Here is an 18,076-nt window from a genome sequence, read left to right as displayed (position 1 = left end):
TTGGAGTTCCCTTGTGGTACAGTGGGTTAGGGATCTGGCCTTGTCAGTGACTCTGGTCGCAGCTGTGGCATAGGTTCAATCCCTGGACCAGGAACTTCTACATGCCTTGGGCATGGCCCCCCAAAATACTTTTGTAATTCAAATAAGAACATATTAAATGAACATTTCTCTCCCTCACTCCCCCAATCCCACACACCCCCTCACACAAGATCACCACTGGTAACCATTTGGTGCAGATCTTTTTGATCTTTAATTTTTTTTTAAATTTTTTTTGTCTTTTGTCTTTTTTTAGGGCCGCACCCGCAGCATATGGAGGTTCCCAGGCTAGGGGTCCAATCGGAGCTGTAGCTGCCGGCCTACGCCAGAGCCTCAGCAGCATCAGATCCAAGCCATGTCTTTGCCCTACACCACAGCTCACAGCAACGCTGGATCTTTAACCCACTGAGTGAGGCCAGGGATGGAACCTGAGTCCTCATGGATGCTAGTCAGATTCATTTCCGCTGAGCCACAACGGGAACTCCTGGTCTTTAATTGAAATTGTGTATGTTTTCCTTTTCTGAAATAAGAATGGAATCACCCTATAGATAAAGTTTATTACTCTCTTTTCTCCCATGACAGAGCATGGACTTCTTTTATAGTAAGAATGTTTGTACATTATTTGTATAATTTTAAATTTTCAAGTTAAACAATAAAGAGTCATAAAGATTTTCCCCGTGTCATTAAATATTTCTCTGCAACATCATGTTTAATGATATAGTGTGAATAAACCATAATGTATCTAATTCCCCATTTGCATGGTTTCCAATTTCTTACACAAAGCTGTCCTGAATATCTTTGTCCATATATCTATGTAGCTTTTTTTTTTTTTCTTTTTACAGCCGCACTGTGGCATATGGAAATTCCCAGGCTAGGGGTTAAATTGGAGCTTCAGCTGCTGGCCACAGCCATAGCAACGCCGGATCTGAGCCGCATCTGCAGCTCGCAGCAATGCTGGATCCTTAACCCACTGAGCCAGAGGCCAGGGATTCGAACCTGCATGCTCACGGACACCATGTTGGATCTTCAACCTGCTGAGCCACAGTGGGAACTATGTGTGTGGCTGGCATCCTAGGAAAGGAACGGCTGGGTCAGAGGGTGTCAGAGGCACATCACAGAGGGATGGATTGCTCTCTGGGGTGGCTGGCTGAAAGCTTTCGGGCTTCCCACTCAACATCTTCAATCTGTCTGAACCTGTTTCCCCTGTGAATAGGGAAGATGACAGGACCTACCTGGCGAGGGGCGGGGGAGCAGGGGGATCATAGGGGAGATACAGGCGAAGCCCATGGGGCCCAGCACATTTCCGTGCTTAGGATTTAACAGCAAGTATTCAGTACCGTTAGGGCGGTGAAGCCATTTGGGCTCCTCCTTGTTTCTTTGGTGAGGATAATGCTGCAGTTTCCTGACACCCGCAGCCCCTAAGGAAAGTGGGGTGAGGGCAGCTGAGAATAAAGCCTAGAAGTAGAGTGGCCTTGTCTTTACCCTGCCAGCATCTTGCACTCCAGTTTGCCTTCCCTAATGTGGTTAATACCGGAGAAACAAAGGAAGCCAGGGGCCCTCGTCTCCACCCACCGCCCAGAAGATGGTGTGGCTTCAGTGGGTACACAGTGGGGCCCAGGGTGAGGTGGCCTTAGAGGGAAGGCCTTGCTCACTGCATATCTTCCCCTCTTGGACTCTGGACAGCCCTTTCCTCCCTGGGGCGGTAGGCAAGGCACTCGGTTAAGTGAATAGTTCTGGGAAGTGGGAAATAGCTACTCCCCACTCTCAGACCCCAGCTTAGGCCCCGGAAGCCTAAGCTCTGAGGAGGGCTGGTTATTGGTCAGCAGTGTCAAGGGCACTGGAGCATCTTCAGGGAAGGGCTGGATGGCCCTGAAAGGGCAGTGGAGGTCGTTTTGCCGAGCTGGTCTTCCATCCCCCGCCCCACAGGAAAAATAAGCAGACAACAGTCATTTAGTTCTACCGTTTATTGCTACTAACCTGTCTCCCCACACCCCGTTGTATTTACACCCCAAACATTCCCCCAGGATACCTTCTACCAGAATTCCTGGTAGTAGGTCCAGAAGTGTGTCCACACTAGGCAGCCAATCCAAGAAGTGGGCACAAGGGTTACTCTCGGAATTGAGGGTACAGACTTGGTACTGGGATCAAGGGAGGCCCCTACCAACGCTCTCCCTCCCCTTCTGAAGTTCAAGATACATCAAAACCTGTAGCAGAGCAAAGGCGGAGTAGTAGACTCCCCAACGTCAAGCTTTGTGCTGTCCCGGCCTGGACCTGCATTCAGCTTCCGAGGGGCCGGTCTATCCTTGGAAGCCACATCTGGCCATCTGCCACCAGCCTTGGGGGAAAACGTCATTGAGGAGCTGGGAGTGGAAGGTGGGGGCGCATTGTCTGAGGTATGGGCATTGTTTTAAGCTTGGGGGAGTTGCAGCTTGGCCTGAGTTACTCACAGAGGTATGCAGAGGATAAGCAGGAGGAGCCGAGGCCTCTCCAGCCCCCTCAGTGAAACCCACTGGTGTCCTGGGCTGCAGGTAACAGGACAGCAGGCATTTAATGTCACAGAATGTCAGAGTTGGCAAGGCCCTCAGCAACCAGCCATTCTTATCCTGACTATTCATTCTTATCCTGACCAGTCCTCGACCCAGATTGAGGAAGGCACTCTGTGTTCAAGTGAGAGTGATTTAGTGGCTAAACCTATATAAAAAAAAGTTAAGGTGAGGGTAAGTAGAAAAGATACATGTGGCTTTCTTCAAACCTTATTGAGGAAGATCTGGATTCTCCCCGTGTTCAGAGAAGAGTCCTTTTCAGTGGCCAGACTTTGCTCGGGTGTTGACCTGAACCACTGACTTCGGCCCCCTTTTCAGAAGCAGTGAGAAGGGAAGGTGGTGTGCAGGTGAGGAGGGTTTGGAGGCCTTGGTGGTGAGGGACAGGGGCCCGGTGGCCCTTTGGTGCCCCTCCTTGCTGCAGATGCAACTGGAAGGGCTGTGCTGTCAGTAGCTGGCGGATGGAGGTGGTCGGGCAGACGATGTGCCTTGGTGGCTCAGCGTGTACTCCAGCCACACCTTATAGGGCCCGGCCGGCCTCTGTGGCCCAGGGGACCCCTGGGGGAAATGAGCCGGCTCAGTGACAGTCCTCTGGCCTGGGGACACTGTGGGAGGCCGGGCCCATCCGCGCAGGATGCCTGCCTGGCCTCGGCCTGAGCCACTGCGGCCTCAAGGCGCCCCGGCCAGGGAGAGGCTGTGCAGCTGCTCTTCGGCGCTCGCCAGCTCCGCCTCGTCGCGCCCGCTCTCGGAGCCCTCGAAGCAGCCGGAGTCGCGAGGGATGTCCACCTTGGGCTCCGACACCGTGTGTGCCACTGGCTCCTGGCTGCTCTCGGCACCCTCTTCCGCTTCCTCACTGCCAGCTGCCAGGGAGGGAGAGGAATGCAGAGGGCTTGGGCCTTCGCTGGGAAGAAGCTTTCAGAAGCCCTGAGGATCCCGTGTGGGTGAAGGGACCCTGGGAAGGCCACTGGAGGCCGTGTCTCCCTCTGGGTACCCACTACCACCCCTGCCCCTTCTCATCCCTTCTGGCTTAGACGCAGGCAGGTTTGCTGGCCAGCTCCTCGACCCAGGAGCTCAAGCTTCAGCACTGAGCTAGCAGCCAGGATACCTGCTCTTGCATCCTGGCTCTGTTACTACCCAATGTTGAGAGCGCAAGTCCATGCTTTATATCCTCTGGTCCTAAATCTACCCTTTGAACCCCGAAGGACTGGAGCCCCATCATTCCTAAAACCCCTTCTTCAAGCCCACTAGCTCTGCCCAAGAGACTGGAATTCAGGTCTGGAAAGCGCCTGCCCACCGCAGAGGGCCACCGGGGCAGAGCGTGCTCAGGGGCCGGGACCAGGGCAGGCCTCCCTGCTCCCCAGCCCACTCCCACTCACTGTCGTAGTCCAGCAGCAGCTCAGCGGCCGTAAGCAGCTTGGCCCGATGCTGCGGGTCCATGATGTTCAGCTCATTGAGGTGTGTTTCCCGCAGCTCTTTGAAGTCCTCCAGCGTCTGGTAGCCGTTGAGCAGCAGGGTGGACGTGTGCTCCTGTGGGCAGGGACAGGCCACCAGCGTGGCCACTTACAAGCCACCCCCACCTAGGACCCCCTCTTCTCGCCACGGAGCTGACTTGCCCTGGCCCCCATCCCTTGGCTCCTAGACACCAGCGCAGGTCCCGCCTCCAACCTCGAGGCCGATGCGCTCCAGCAGCTCGTGCAGAGTCTTGGGCTTGGGCCTCTTGCCCTTGCTCTGTCGGCGGCTGGGGCGGGCAGGACCCGCGGCCTCCTCGGGCAGCACATCCACGTAGATGAACTTGAAAGAGCCCAGCCTGCCATTGAGCAGGCCCAGCCACGTCCCCACGGGCGGCTTTTCAACGATCTGGATCACGTCCCCTTTCTGTGGGGGGAGAGAGCAGAACGGAGCAGGGGTGAGGAGGTGGCCCCTTGGCCTCTGCTGGCCCTGTCCTGCCTTGGCTCAGCAGGGGGCCTGGGTGCCCACCTTACCTGCAGTTTCAGTGAGTCGTGGTCATAGGGGCTGGGAGTGAAGTCGGTGTGAACTCGTGCCCGGCCGCAGAAGGGCCCTGTGTACTGGGGGGCAGGCGGGTCCTCCCCGAAGCTGCCGGAGCCCGGGCTGGGGCTGCAGAGCTCACTGCCTGCGGGAAAGAGTGCGGGGAGAAAGGTCACCTATGTCCCAGGACAGCTGGGGCAATGCCCAGCAGGTGCCTTGGGGGGAGGGGGGCTCTGGCTAGAAAACCCCAAGGATACGTGTTGGGGAAGAAAGCTGGGCTTCGGTTCGTCTCCCACTGCAACTCCTCAGCCACCCTCAGGAGCACAGCTTCCCCTCTGGGCTCCCGACAGGAAAATAGTTGACCGTAAGAGACATGGCTGAAACTGGGCAAATTGGGAGGGTCTCCAGAGACCAACTGGGCCAACACCCCAATGAACAGCAGATGAGGAAAACTGAGGCCAGACAAGCCTCTCAGCTTATTATTCACAGCACTGGGTCTATGAGACTCCAGGCTCCTGACTCCCACTCCAGTGCTCCTGGAAGCCACCTTTCACCTGGGAAGCCACACTTTGCATCACTATTTTACTTTCTCTACTTAGTAAAGACTCAGCGTCTAGTTAGTATCACATGGAAACTTAAGATTCTTTCTGTCTGGGCAGGGCAGGGTGACAGCAGGCATAAGTGGCTTTCAGTCGGGGCAGGGAGATGTCTTTGGAGCCAGGGAAACATCAGAGAACTTGGAACTAGCCCGAAGGGAGAGAAAGGCAGTGCCTCGGCGGGTCTGCAGCTCAGGGCCCAAAGCCTCTCCTGCAGGCAGGGCTGCTGGGAGCTCCTGTCCAGCCCCACGGACATCTAGAAGATGCCAAGTGGGGCCCCGAGCCCAGCAAACCAAGGGCTGGTGTCCATGAGGCAGAGTCTTCACAGCGGGAAGCCCTCTCCCCGCCCCCCCGGCCTGGATGTCCGAGGCGCAGGGGGCCACAGCCTCTAGCTCCCCTTGGAAGGGTGGGGGGTGGGCTGGCTCATGAGGACCATGGCCTTCTTCCTGTGCCCTTGGGTCCCTGCAGCAAGTGGAGGCTCCTCTGGCACAGACCTAAGTTCAAGACTGAGTCACCTTGGGCCAGTCACTTAACCTCCTCGAGCCTCCATTTTCACATCAATCAAATGGGAATAAAAATAGTATCAGCCCCATGAGACTGTGGTGAGAACTTATCGTGAAGAGGGCTGGGAAAGGGCCCAGTGGGAAAACGGTAAAGGTCCTTTTCTCCAGACTCAGCAGGTGTTTCCCCCACCACCTCCCCTACTCACCCGTGGATGCCTGGCGGCTGAGTGCTGGGAGCTCCCGCTCCTCCTGCTCGGAAAAGGCCAGCGCCATCTTCTCAGGGCCAGGGCTGTCCAGGCTGCAGTCTGGAGACGTCGGGGAGGCTGAGCCCTCCTCCAGAGTGTCTCCCTGCGTGCAAGAGGAGGCAGGAAGCCCTGAGCAGCCTCACGTCTGGGGTGTACACGGGGCAGCCCCGCGTGCAGAGGAAATGGGCCTGACTCAAGCTCTGCCAGCTCGTGGGCTGCATGGCACCCTCCGGGCCCTGGTTTCCTCTTCTGTAAAGTGGAACTGACCATCCTTGCTCTACCTTCGTCAGGGAATGAGGCTCGACTGGGGCGCCCTGTGAACGTGCTTCATCAGCTTGCAATGCCAATGTACACTCAGAAAAGGCCTTGGTGCCATTTTGGACTCAGAGCCATTACCCAGGCTGCGTCAGGCAGATCGTGGCCCTGGAGTCATTATTTGGACTGTATTCCTATGTGCCAGGCAAAGGATTTCGTTTAATCCTCACTCGAGGATATGCGCTCGACTTTCCCAAGTTTACAGATGAGAACTAGGGCCAGGCGGGAGCCCACAGCCAAGTCAGCCTCGCTTTTCTCTCACTACACCTCCGTGCGGTGGGAACTCTTTCACAACTAGCTCATTGGGAATAAAAGCCCCGATTTGTAGTAGTTGCCAATGCCTGTGTAATAAATACTCTGCCCCCGCCCCCACCATGGTCAACGGTGAACTACCTCTGTGACGTCACTGAAAGAGCAGCATCACAGACTGTAGATGCCAGTAACCTCAAGGGCACTGAGAACTGGGAAAGGTAGTACAACAATTAGGAAATGAAGGAGTTCCCGTCGTGGCGCAGTGGTTAACAAATCCGACTAGGAACCATGAGGTTGCAGGTTCGATCCCGGCCCTTGCTCAGTGGGTTAAGGATCCGCCGTTGCCATGAGCTGCGGTGTGGGTCGCAGATGCTGCTCGGATGCCGCGTTGCTGTGGCTGTGGCTGTGTCGTAGGCCGGCGGCTGTAGCTCCGATTAGACCCCTAGCCTGGTAACCTCCATATGCAGCGGTCAAGGCCCTAGAAAAGGCAAAAAGACAAAAAAAAAAAGGAAATGAAGAGGTTTTTGTTTGTTGCTTTTTATGTCCGCACCTGTGGCATATGGATGTTCCCAGGCTAGGGGTCGAATGAGAACTGCAGCTGCCAGCCTACACCACAGCCACGCCTGATCCAAGCCACATCTGTGACCTATACCACAGCTCAGGGCAACGCCGGATCCTTAACCCAATGGGCAAGGTCAGGGATCGAACCCGCAATGTCATGGATACTATAGTCGGATTCATTTCCACTGCACCATGACAGGAACTCCCAGAAATGAAGACTTTTGAAGGCTGACTTTATAGTCTTTTTATTTTGAATACAATTGATTTAATTCTAAGTTTGAATAAGTTCGCTTTTTTCCTTTGGCTGCGCCTGCAGCACATGCAAGTCCCCAGGCCAGGGATTAAACCCACGCCACAGTAGTGATCCGAGCCACGGCGGTGACAACGTTGGATCCTGTAACCACCGGGCCATGAGGGAACTCCAGGAAACATTATTCTCAATAATGGTTGTGTCTTACAGCTGGCTCACAAAATTCCTGAAACTTAGACCAAGTGCGGTCCTGAGCTGGCAGGAGCCAGTCAGCAGGCGCCGCTCCAGCCCACTGCTGCCAGGGCGCCTCCTCTGCCAGCCACAAGCACACCAAGACTGACTCAGTGTGTGACTTTAGCTACTTGGATGTGCCTGCCCTACAGCTGTCGTTGTGCCTCCCCTCCCTGGGCCGCAGCCGGCCTTCTGGATTTTCTTTCATAGCGCTTCTCTGAGTCAGGCCTTCCCAAACCTATGGACTAATTCCAAGCAAAACTCTGAGGTGGGTGAACTTGCCTTTGTCGATCTCATCTCCTCAGGCCTGCCTGCCCACAAAGCTTCTCTTACCCAGACTTTTAACCCTCCTCAGACCCCACTGCTTCCTGCTGGGTCCTCGGCTGAATGAGCTCCCTGCTGAAGGTGAAATTTCTGCTTGTGTTGGGTCAGGCTTTCAGGGATTGTACCTGAGCCGTGGCTGTCACAGAGGCCATGCTCTCACCCTGCCAGGGCAGTGCCTGTCCTCCTCGTCCCCCCACCCACCCACCCACCGCCCCCTCCGCCCCCTGGGTCTCCGGCCTTACCATCTCCTCCGACAGGGCCTTCACCACCATCTTGCCCATCTTCCTGTTCATGGTTCGGGAAATCACGGCCCTCCACTTCTTCCCCAGCTTTTTGCCACTCTTCCCAGCATCCTCTGGAGTAGGGACGCCTGAGTCATCTTCTGGAATCTGTGACAATAGAGGTGGCGATCCAGGAAGCCTGGTGACCATGTCTGGGTCCAGGACTTGGGGACAGGAAGAGGCCTTTGGGTCCCGGCCGGGGCTGGAAGCGCGGGAAGGAGAACTTCCCATCCCGTCCCCTCTTAGCCCCAGATGCGCCACCCCAGCCCAAGTCCTGGCCTCCGCTCTGTTCATTTGTATTTAAATTGACAATTTGCAACCGAAAAGAATGCAGGTGAGGTCCTAGGGCCCAGAATTTTGGGGGCTGGCAGAGAGGGGCCTATTGTATTTAAAAAGGCTTTGCCTCAACAATCCTAAAATGCTCTTTCCTCTCCTCTGTCCCTCCCTGCCACTCCCCCCCCCAAGGGCTGGCTGCCTGCCGGGGACCCCTCCGGCCCTCCCCACCGCACCCCACCCAGGGCTGGCTGCCAGGTCCCCCAAGGAGGCTCTGACACTCACATTATCATCCAGATTAAATTCCTTCTCGCTCACCACAGGGGAGCTGGGTTTGGATTTGGCAAAATCCTTGAAGCTGCTGGAGCGCTGAAGTGAGAGCTGGAAGAAGCAGAGGTGTTGCCATCAGTGGTGCTAAAAAAAATGGCGGCCGAGCAAGGAGCCAAGAGCTGTTCCCGCTCCCAACACCCCAGCCTGAAAGCCCAGGGCGGAGGAGGGCAAGCTGCAAGACCTCCTTCTAGCTACCTGGCTTCATCCTGTTCTTTAGCTGCGAGCAGCCCCTGATGCTGGCCCCAGAGCTAGCTCCTCACCTCAGGAGACTCAACCCCAGGCAGGCCTTAGACTAAGCCCACATTTCCACCAGTACCTGAAGTTTGGGCCTCGAAACCCTGTAGTGAAAGACAAAGAGAGTTTGAGCAAACACCTCTCTCCTATTAGAGATAAACTTCAGGCTACGCCAACCGTGTCTCCTCTATACAACAGAGCAAGCCCTCCCACAGCCTGGCCTCCAGGCTCTGAGTCTTCCCCAAGCATGATTTCCTGGGACAGTAATGGTGACGAACACGTCGGGGGCCTCCAGCCTGATGCCTCAGTGTCCTAAGAAAAGGAAGGCAATCCTCCCCTCCCCGCCCACCCCCCAGGGCCCAGTAAGACCTGGCATTAGGCTTTCTGGAAAGCCACAGTAGAGGGTTCTTCAGAAAAGGTGCCCACAGATGTGGGACACAAATGATGGGGGCTAGTCTAGTAAAAGAAAACTGCCATTTTCTCTTTATCTCTGCTTTTAATCTTGGCCACTACCGAGATGAGCTGGCTACTGTCAGATGGGTACCAGTCTTCAGAGTTTTAGGCCTCACCTATTGTTGGCTCTGTGAATGAAAGATGCTGCTGCCATATCAGCAAACAAAGGATGCTGCGCCAGGCCATCATCAAGCCATCAGCCACTACCGGCCCCCTTTGGTGAGCCCAGAGGGAACTCAGGATGGAGGCAGAGAGCCACTGCAGCCAACCCCAATGGTGCACCCCGAGGGGACCTGGGAAGGGAAAGAATACTGGCCCCGGATAGCTCAGGTACTATTGAAGGAATGATTTCAAAGATCCCAGACGCTTGCATCTTCCCTTACACTTTTCTAAGTGCAGCTCAATTCATTTACTTGAGATGTCTGGTTTCTTTTCATTAACAGTAATCCAGGAGTTCCCGTCATGGAGCAGCGGAAACGAATCCGACTAGGAACCATGAGGACGTGATTTCAATACCTGGCTCAGCGTTTCCCTGAGCTGTGGTGTAGGTCGCAGATGCGGCTCGGATCTGGCGTTGCTGTGGCTCTGGTGTAGGCCGGCAGCTACAGCTCCGATTCGACCCCTAACCTGGGAACCTCCACATGCCGTGGGTGCGGCCCTAAAAAGACCAAAGACAAAAAAAAAAAAAAAAAAAACCCACAACTGTAATCCAGACTGCCTCCTGGGCCTAGAGATCTCAGCAGGTCCGAGAATAACACATAATTCGCAACTTTTAGGTTACGCATTTTTCTTTTTCAGTCGACATTGCCGACAAGCCTACTTTCAGGAAATGAGCTGTCTTAACTGTCCATGTATGCACGTGGCGAGATAGCAGCAGGAACTGGGGCCAGGTAAGGAGGGCAGACTTTAGACACCAGAAGTGGAGGCTGAGCCTGAATCAAGACCAACAGTCAAGAGCAGAGATACACACAGGAACCGGGGTTCACAGATGGCCAGACAGATAGAGTGGGGGTCGGCTGCAGACGCCTGCGATAAGGGCTTGAGGAACTGAAGCCCCAAACCCGCACAAAGCTGAAAGTTTCACATCCTCTTTCCTACGAAGGGGGTCCAGTGACAATCCCCCAGGGCAGGAGTCATCTCACTTGCCCCCTCGACATACACGTCCTTGGCCCCAGCTCCTGGGGACCGCAGGGGAGCCCTTTAGTTCTCTTGCTGGGTCTGGACCAAAAGCAAGGCGGCAGCAATCAGGGGCAGTGGCCACACCTTCCCAGAGGTCACAGCCAGCTAGCCGACCAGACACTGGGTCAGCGGTCAGGTCAAGCAGATACCACTACCATGAAGGCCTCCGGGAGAGGCACCTGCTGCCTCAGGGAGAAAGCCTCTTCCAGCGATGCTGGGGAGTGGGTGCAGGGAGGGGAAAACAGGGAGAGACAACTCCTGTTCCCATGCATCTCCTCCCCTGCTTTTCCCTGCGCACTATGCTTCCCTCTATTTCTCCCTTGCTTTCCCCTCCTCTCCTCCACCTTCCATCCATTTCCTGCTCTTGTATGGCTAGGATGCAGCTGCCTGGATAACTTCCTCCTCTTATTGCCTGGAAAAGAGGGAACAGAGAGAGGGTGGGCACCAGGCTGGCCTGGGCCCAGGGAGGGCAGGCTGGGCTGCTATTTTCAGGCTGATGGGGCCTATTGTAGCCTTCCCGCCACCAACCCCGAGTCTGGTCTTGAGACCAGGAGGCTGAGAGTCGCCCCTGAAGCCCCAGGGACCAGCGAGCCTGGAAAGCCAGCAGGAGGACAGGCGTGGGGCCGGAAGTGGGCTTTGTTGGGGAAGAGTAAACTCACTGCCGAGCTGCCCCCTAATTGCAGCTCTTTCCTTTTCCTGTCATTAATCTGCAGGCAGGAGGGCTGGGACGGGCGCCTTTGGCTCCTGGGACCTCATAGCTTGTCCCAGCTTTAGCTCAAAACGGGAGAAAACAATTGAAAATGTCCACGGGACTGGTGCTGGGTCTCGAGCCTGGCTGGCCGCTCCTCAGCCCAGATCAGGGAAAGGACCAGACACGTTCTTTGGGTGACTGAGGGTGAGAACCGGCCCGGGGTGGCCTTTGGCCCCACCCGCCTCTAAATTCAGAAGCTGCCCCAAATATCCTGAATGCCTTTCTATGAGCCTGAAATGAACCCCACCTCGCACCAGGTGTGCGTGGAAACTCTTGAGCCTTTTTGGATTTTCTGCCCGGCCTCCCTCGTGGCTGAGGGCTTCCTGGAGCTCCTGGGCGGGAAGTAGTAGCACCGTTGGCCCCCATTTCGTGTCTAAGGGGAGCATTTGGGCCTCTTGGAAAGAACTCCTGTTGTGGCATCTGAGGTTGCTGAGTTCAACTCTGGCATGTGTGCCCTCCGATGACCTATTCCACCTCCCCAAACCTCAGTCTCTACTTGGCGTGGGCCAACAAGAGTTCACATCTGGGTTCTGCCATTGACCCGCTGTGTAAAACCGGGTGAATTCCTCAACTTCTCTGGGCTTTCTTTTCCTCATGGGTGAAATGAAGATAAGAGCACCCACCTCACTGGGTTGTCCTGAGGGTGAAAGGGGTGAGCACCCGACACAGCACTCTCTCAGGGAGGCATTCCTCTGACCCATCTCCAGGCTCTAACCTAGCATGGTCCCCACCTGGAACATTCCTCTCTTCTCTCTGTCAACCTTAGGCTCTCCCCACCTTCAGAATCCAATGTAACTGGAAATAACTCAAATGCTCATCAACTGTGGAGTGGATCCAAAGACTTGTGGAATGGCACATGGCATCGAGCTCCATGCTGCTCACGCCAACAAAAGGAGGACGTGCGCAGATACACCGTTGGGCAGAAGGGACCCGCCAGCAGAGTATATGATATGGTCCCTCTTCTAGAAAGTTCAAAAGCCGCCAAATGAATCCGGGCTCTTCGAAGTCAGGAGAGTGGTTGCTCTTGGGGCAAGGAGACATGTAGTGACTGGCGGGTGAGGGGAGGGCACGAGGGAAGGAAGGTTCTGGATTATTGGCAGTGCTCTGTTTGATCTGGGTGCTGTCTGCATGGGGATGTTCGCTTTAGGGATATTCATTGAGTGCTACGCTTATGATGTATGCACGTCTTTGTATGGATATTATACTTCAATTAAAAGATTGTTCAAATCCAGTTTTAAAGGTGCTGCCCCCTGCAGGAAGCCTCCCCTGATGGCTCCTCAGAGCCTCACACTGACCCCACTGGCATCTTCTTCCCCTGCTTCCTAAGCAAGCTCAGCTTGTCAGGTTGTCTCTGCTGCTACCCTCTCAGCTCCTTCAGTGTCCCAGTTACGGACTGAGCGCCCTCTGGGCTCCAGGCCCTGACCTGGGCATGCGTGGGAATCCAGTAATGAGGGGTGGAACACCTCCCTGTGCCCGGCATGCACTTTGTGCATGCCAGCTCACTTCAGCTTCATTGCAGCCCTGTCTTATATCCACTCATGCCAGCTGGGGACACTGAGCCTTGGAGAAATTAAGCATCCTAGGCAGGTACACAGCTGACCAAGGGAAGAGCAGGGTTTGGAACCCATGTCTATAACTCTGGAAGCCTGTGCTCCTTGCTGTGCTCAGAGCTCACAAAGTCACCCTTTCATATAGAAGGGGACTGAGGAGTTTATGCTGTGGCACAGGGGGTTAAGAATCTGATCATAGCGGCTCAGGTTGCTGCAGAGGTGTGGGTTCGATCCCTGGCCCGGGAACTTCCATATGCAGTAGGTGCTGCCATGAAAAAAGAAGAAGAAGGGGATTGAGGGCAATGGCGACTGCAGGTGGTATTTGAAGGAAGCTACCAGGAGAGTAGGTGGGAGCCTGGAGGAAAAAGGGCTCTGGAGGGCTTCGTGGAGGAGGAGGCACATTTGAACTAGGCTGTGCAGGGGGGATCAGGGTTTCTCTAGGTGGAGCTGGGAAGGGTTTATTTCCATTTTGTTTGTTTGTTTGTTTGTTTTTGGCTTTTTGGGGCCACACCCACGGCATATGGACGTTCCCAGGCTAGGGGTTGAATCGGAGCTGCAGCTGCTGCCCTATGCCACAGCCACAGCCACACAGGATCTAAGCCGCATCTGCGACCTACACTACCGCTCACGGCAATGCCAGCTCCTTAACCCACTAATCAAGGCCAGGGATTGAACTTGCGTCCTCATGGATGCTAGTGAGATGCGTTAACCACTGAGCCATGACGGGAACTCCTGGGAAGTGTTCGATCGAGAGAGAGTTAGGGATATTCCAAGCGTGGTGACGGAAATGATGGGTATGCCAGTGCGTGGGGTGGGCAGAGGGGCAGAAAAGGCCACGAAGGCCCTTGCCAGCCATGGCTTTAGCCTGCGGCCAATGAGGAGTCACTGGAAATATGACGTGCGTGCTAGCGAGAGGGTGTCAAGCAGAGGTGCACTGTAGGAAGGAAGCCCAGGGAAGAAGTGTGCTGGGATTGTGGAAGAGGGGGCAGGGAGAAACTGCAGCAGGAGACAGTTGAGCGCTGGCATGGGACACTTGATTCCCCTCCATTTCCCCTGCTGGGTGGTTTGGGATGTATTGCAAAGTGGGGGCAGGGGGGTGGGTAGGATCATCCCTAGTGGAGGCAGGTCCCAGGACAAACCCCTGTCCACTTCCTACACCCTGGCATATCTAAGAGAGTGCAGAGAGATACCTTGATGGAGGCAAAAGTCTCCAAAAGGCATCCAAGGGGTGTGCCCCCAACCTGAGGGTCTCCCCAATCCTTCGTGATGCACACAGTAGGTGCCACATCCTGACCCCACCATCCTGGGGGGCCTGTTCCAGACTCTGCTCTGCTGCCTGGAAAGTCACTCCTGCCACGGCCATCTGGGCTGGGTGGATTCTTTGATGCTCGCCAGACTCTTCCAGTGCTTTTGAGCTCAGCAGGGAGACAAGAGGGTTGAGCGAGAAGGGGCTAAGACTCTGCACACTGACAAATCTTGGCTTGGATCCCTGCTCTGCAGGTTACTAGCTCTGTGACCTTGGGTAAGTGGCTTGACGTCCCTGAGTCTCGGGCACAAAATAAAGGTAACAGCTGCCCCTACCTCACAGGGTTGTCGTGAAGAACTAAGAGATGGGCGACGGCACAGCACGGCGCCTGGCCCCGATGAACACTAGGGCTGGTTTTTTCCATTTCAGGGCTGGGATGGAGGCTCACTGGGCACCCCTCGTGGGCACAGGCACACATGCGACAGAGTGTGCTCACAGTTATTGCCCCTGGCACACACCCTCCTGAGGTGGGCAGATCAGGAACTAGCCCCCTTTTCTGAGGTGAGGATTGTCCAGTGAACTGTCTGAGGTCCTACGGCTGGAGCCTGGTGGGATTCCGGCTCTGCTTTCTGCCCCTGCCCTGCACACCCTCTGCTCAGCAGACTCGAGAGGAGAGGCGGGGCAGGAGAGGGAGGCCTCTCTGGCCTTTGTGCTTTTTCCCTTCTATCACGTCACCTTGGGGCTCTGAGGGGAAGGGACAGGCCCATGTCACAGTGCCTGCCTCCGGACCTCCACCTTCGGGAAAGTGGGCTTTTATTTTTTTTATTTTTTAATTTTTTTTTTTTGCCTTTTGTCTTTTCCAGGCCTGCACCCGTGGCATATGGAGATTCCCAGGCTAGGGGTCTAATCGGAGCTGGAGCCGCCGGCCTATGCCAGAGCCACAGCAACGCAGGATCCGAGCCGCGTCTGTGAGCTACACCACAGCTCACGGCAACACTGGATCCTTAGCCCAGTGAGTGAGGCCAGGGATCGAACCCGCAACCTCATGGCTCCTAGTTGGATTCGTTAGCCACTGAGCCATGATGGGAACTCCAAAGTTGGCTTTCCTAAAGGCACTTTCAAGGGCCGGAGTTTGGAGAATGGGTCTGGAGGCGGGCCCAGACTCTGCAGGGGTGACGTGGGGCTTGCTTGGATGATGCTCCCCCAGAGGACAGGGCCCTCAGAGGGCCACAATGGCCTCGAATCTTCCAGGAGAGGCTTGCGGGAAATCCCAGAGGTCCCGCCATCAAAACACAGAGTCTGGATAATGGGAGGCAGGAAAGAAGACGGGGCTTCGGGCTTCTGTGAGCCTCCGGGCGCCTCCACCTGAGGCGGCTCAGGGTCCCAGTGTCCGAGCATCAGCTCTTTCTCAGACTCTTTCTTCCAGCTCAGCTCCCCTGTGGTTTGGGGCCCAGCCGTGTCTAGAGCGGTCTCTGCTTCCCACCGTCATCAGCCTGAGGGCAAGGGGAAGTGGACCCATTCTCCGAGGAGAGGCGGCCAATGGGGGGTCTGCCGGGGCTAGCGGGCCCGGGCAGGGCTCCGACAGGGCCCACCCAGCCTGGGTGAAGAATCACAAGTCTCCCCGCCCCCCCCCGCCCCCCCCCCCCACCTCCACGGCGGCCTCAGAGAAGCAGCTGGGGTGGGGAGAGTACGGCCGGAAGTGGCAGCCACCCCAGGTCCTGAGATGAGCAGGATGTACACCCTGGTGCTCCGAGGCTCAGCTTCTCAGCTGGTTCCGTTCCCGCCCGGGAGCTGCTCCCCTGACAAAGGGGCTCCCCCAGAGGCACCTGGGCAGGGCTCCAGGGGGAGAAGGGCACCTTGAGAGCCTGGAGGCCCCGAACCTTGGCCTGTGGCTACACCTGGCCTCTTGGACCTGGTTCAGGCCTGCTTGGGGATGGTCCTGGGATCCTGCCGGATAAGCGGGAGGTACTTGCTAATTGCCTGGGAGGATCCTACCATCAAGTCAAAGAATTAAATCCAGAAATTCTCAAATCCAACTAGTGAAAACTAGCTGTGGCACAGCCAGTCAAGGAATCTTCTAGTCTGGGCCTCAAGGCTCCGGGAAGATGAATACCTCAGGTGCCTGTGGCAGCTACTTTTCTTCCTGGCCTTTAAAATCCCCCCACAGATTTTTTTCCTCAATTTTTTCCTCCTTGGCCCTCACGCCTACTCCCCATCTCAGCAGCTTCATTTCTCAGGCTGCACGAATAATTTCTCTCCTCCTGGGAAAAACCTGTCTGCGCCCCTCCCCCCCCCCCGCATCCCATTGCAAGTCTGGAGGCCCTTTCCCCGAGTCTGGAAGTCCTGTTGGGCCCCATCTCTAGGTGGGTCTCCTCTCCTGTGGGCCCCGGGAGCTACATCAGAGCTGAACCAAGTGGGCAGATCTTGGGCTCCGGCAAAGTGCAGGCGCCCTGGGAGCATCATGGCTCCGGGCTGGGTGGCCCCGGCGGTGGCGCCCTTTGAAGGAGATGGCTCCTGAGAAGCGGGCTCAGGCAGAAGCGGTGGCGGGAGAGAAACTTAATTAAGTACAGTCTTAGGATTCAGCTTGAGAACTGTATTTTATCATTCTCGAGTTCTAGTCTAGGATTCTAGCCCACCCATTTTAGGTCTCAATCTTATCACCAAAGGGTTGCATTTCTACCACTCTAGAAACTTCTAAGCGTGCATTCGGTACCTCCATTTCTCTAGAATGTTGAGTCCCTTCTGTATTTCTGTGACTCTAGCAACCTGTGGGCCCGTGTCCCATTGCCCTTGGGAGACTGGGCCTCGCCTGCAGACTCAACATACGGCCTTTGGCTCTTCCCACTTCTGTGAGTCCTGGAGAAGTGGGTTGAGAGAGCAGAGGGAAGGACGCAGTGAGTTCACAAAGATGCTCCTCACCTTTTTCTTCTGAGTGGGCTCCTTCTCGCTGGCGTTGGAGGGCTTACGGCGCAACATGGTCCACCCTGGTGATAGTCCGCTTTCCTAGGTGTCGAGACGCCGAGGCCTCTTGCTCAGCCTCGCCGGCACTGTCCAGGGGGCCCGGCATGGACTGAGCCTCTGGCTGCCACTCTGATTGCTGCAGTGGCAGCTTGGGGGTGCGGGCCATGGACACCCGGCGGCAGCAGCATACAGGAAGCCCCGTCACGTGACCTGCTCTTACAGCAATCGCAGCCCCTGCCGGCCCCTGGGGAGGAAGGAAGTCCCAGCTTCAGTCTCCAGAGATTCTGATGCAGACAGCTCTTGGGTTGAACAAGCAGAGAAAAGCCCCTGCCATCTCAGGGCAACAACTGCCAGTCCTTCGGCCAACCAACCTGACCGTATGCGGCCTACTGAAGCCCTTGACCTCACTGACCAGAATCCAGAAGCCAGAAGTCGGACCATCGAGCCGCCAGTTGGGCCCACGCTCCCAGCCACCTTGTACCACCACGGTCATCACTGCCATCGCTACTTCTACCACCACCCTTATAACCAGCCCTCCCAGCTATAGCCATCACCTTACAGCCGTCACCCCTGAGGTCATCTGCACTGCCACGGTCACCTCTATAGCCATCATTGCTAGAACAATCTTCATCCCTACAGCCTACACCCTCAGTCATCATTATGGCTGCTATCACTGTTAGACCCGTCATCCTCTCAGCTGTTCCCCTTATAGACATTACAACCGGTCACCCCCACGACACTCTTACCCCTACGACTATCATCCTTACAACTGTCACCGCATCCCTGTAGTCATCGCGCTGCCTTTAGCCCTACCACAGCCATCATTGCCAGAACACCCACCTCCACCGTCAACACCCCTCAGCCATCCTCCTCTACCTGCCACTGCCACTACCACCCGTTCAGCCGGCATCTCCTAGCTGTCACCCTTACAGACGCTATCACTATAGCCAGTCGTCCCCTCCAACCCTAACTCCTAGAG

General features: G+C 55.9%; 1 protein-coding gene across 1 annotated transcript; it reads right to left on the bottom strand.

Moving 5' to 3' along the window:
- Positions 1 to 1,985: 1,985 nt before the first annotated feature.
- SASH3 (SAM and SH3 domain containing 3) lies at positions 1,986 to 17,293 on the bottom strand. The gene is made up of 8 exons (XM_047764932.1): positions 17,056 to 17,293; positions 8,679 to 8,774; positions 8,082 to 8,228; positions 5,868 to 6,009; positions 4,559 to 4,707; positions 4,242 to 4,451; positions 3,953 to 4,103; positions 1,986 to 3,436 (listed from the first exon to the last, which is right to left on the bottom strand). Exons 1-8 carry the CDS (start codon positions 17,110 to 17,112, stop codon positions 3,246 to 3,248), a joined length of 1,143 nt encoding a protein of 380 aa, XP_047620888.1. The 5' UTR covers positions 17,113 to 17,293; the 3' UTR covers positions 1,986 to 3,245.
- Between the last annotated feature and the right edge of the window lie 783 nt (positions 17,294 to 18,076).

The sequence above is a fragment of the Phacochoerus africanus genome, chromosome X (assembly GCF_016906955.1).
Source record: "Phacochoerus africanus isolate WHEZ1 chromosome X, ROS_Pafr_v1, whole genome shotgun sequence".
NCBI lineage: Eukaryota > Metazoa > Chordata > Mammalia > Artiodactyla > Suidae > Phacochoerus > Phacochoerus africanus.
This window is presented reverse-complemented; position numbering and strand designations above follow the sequence as displayed.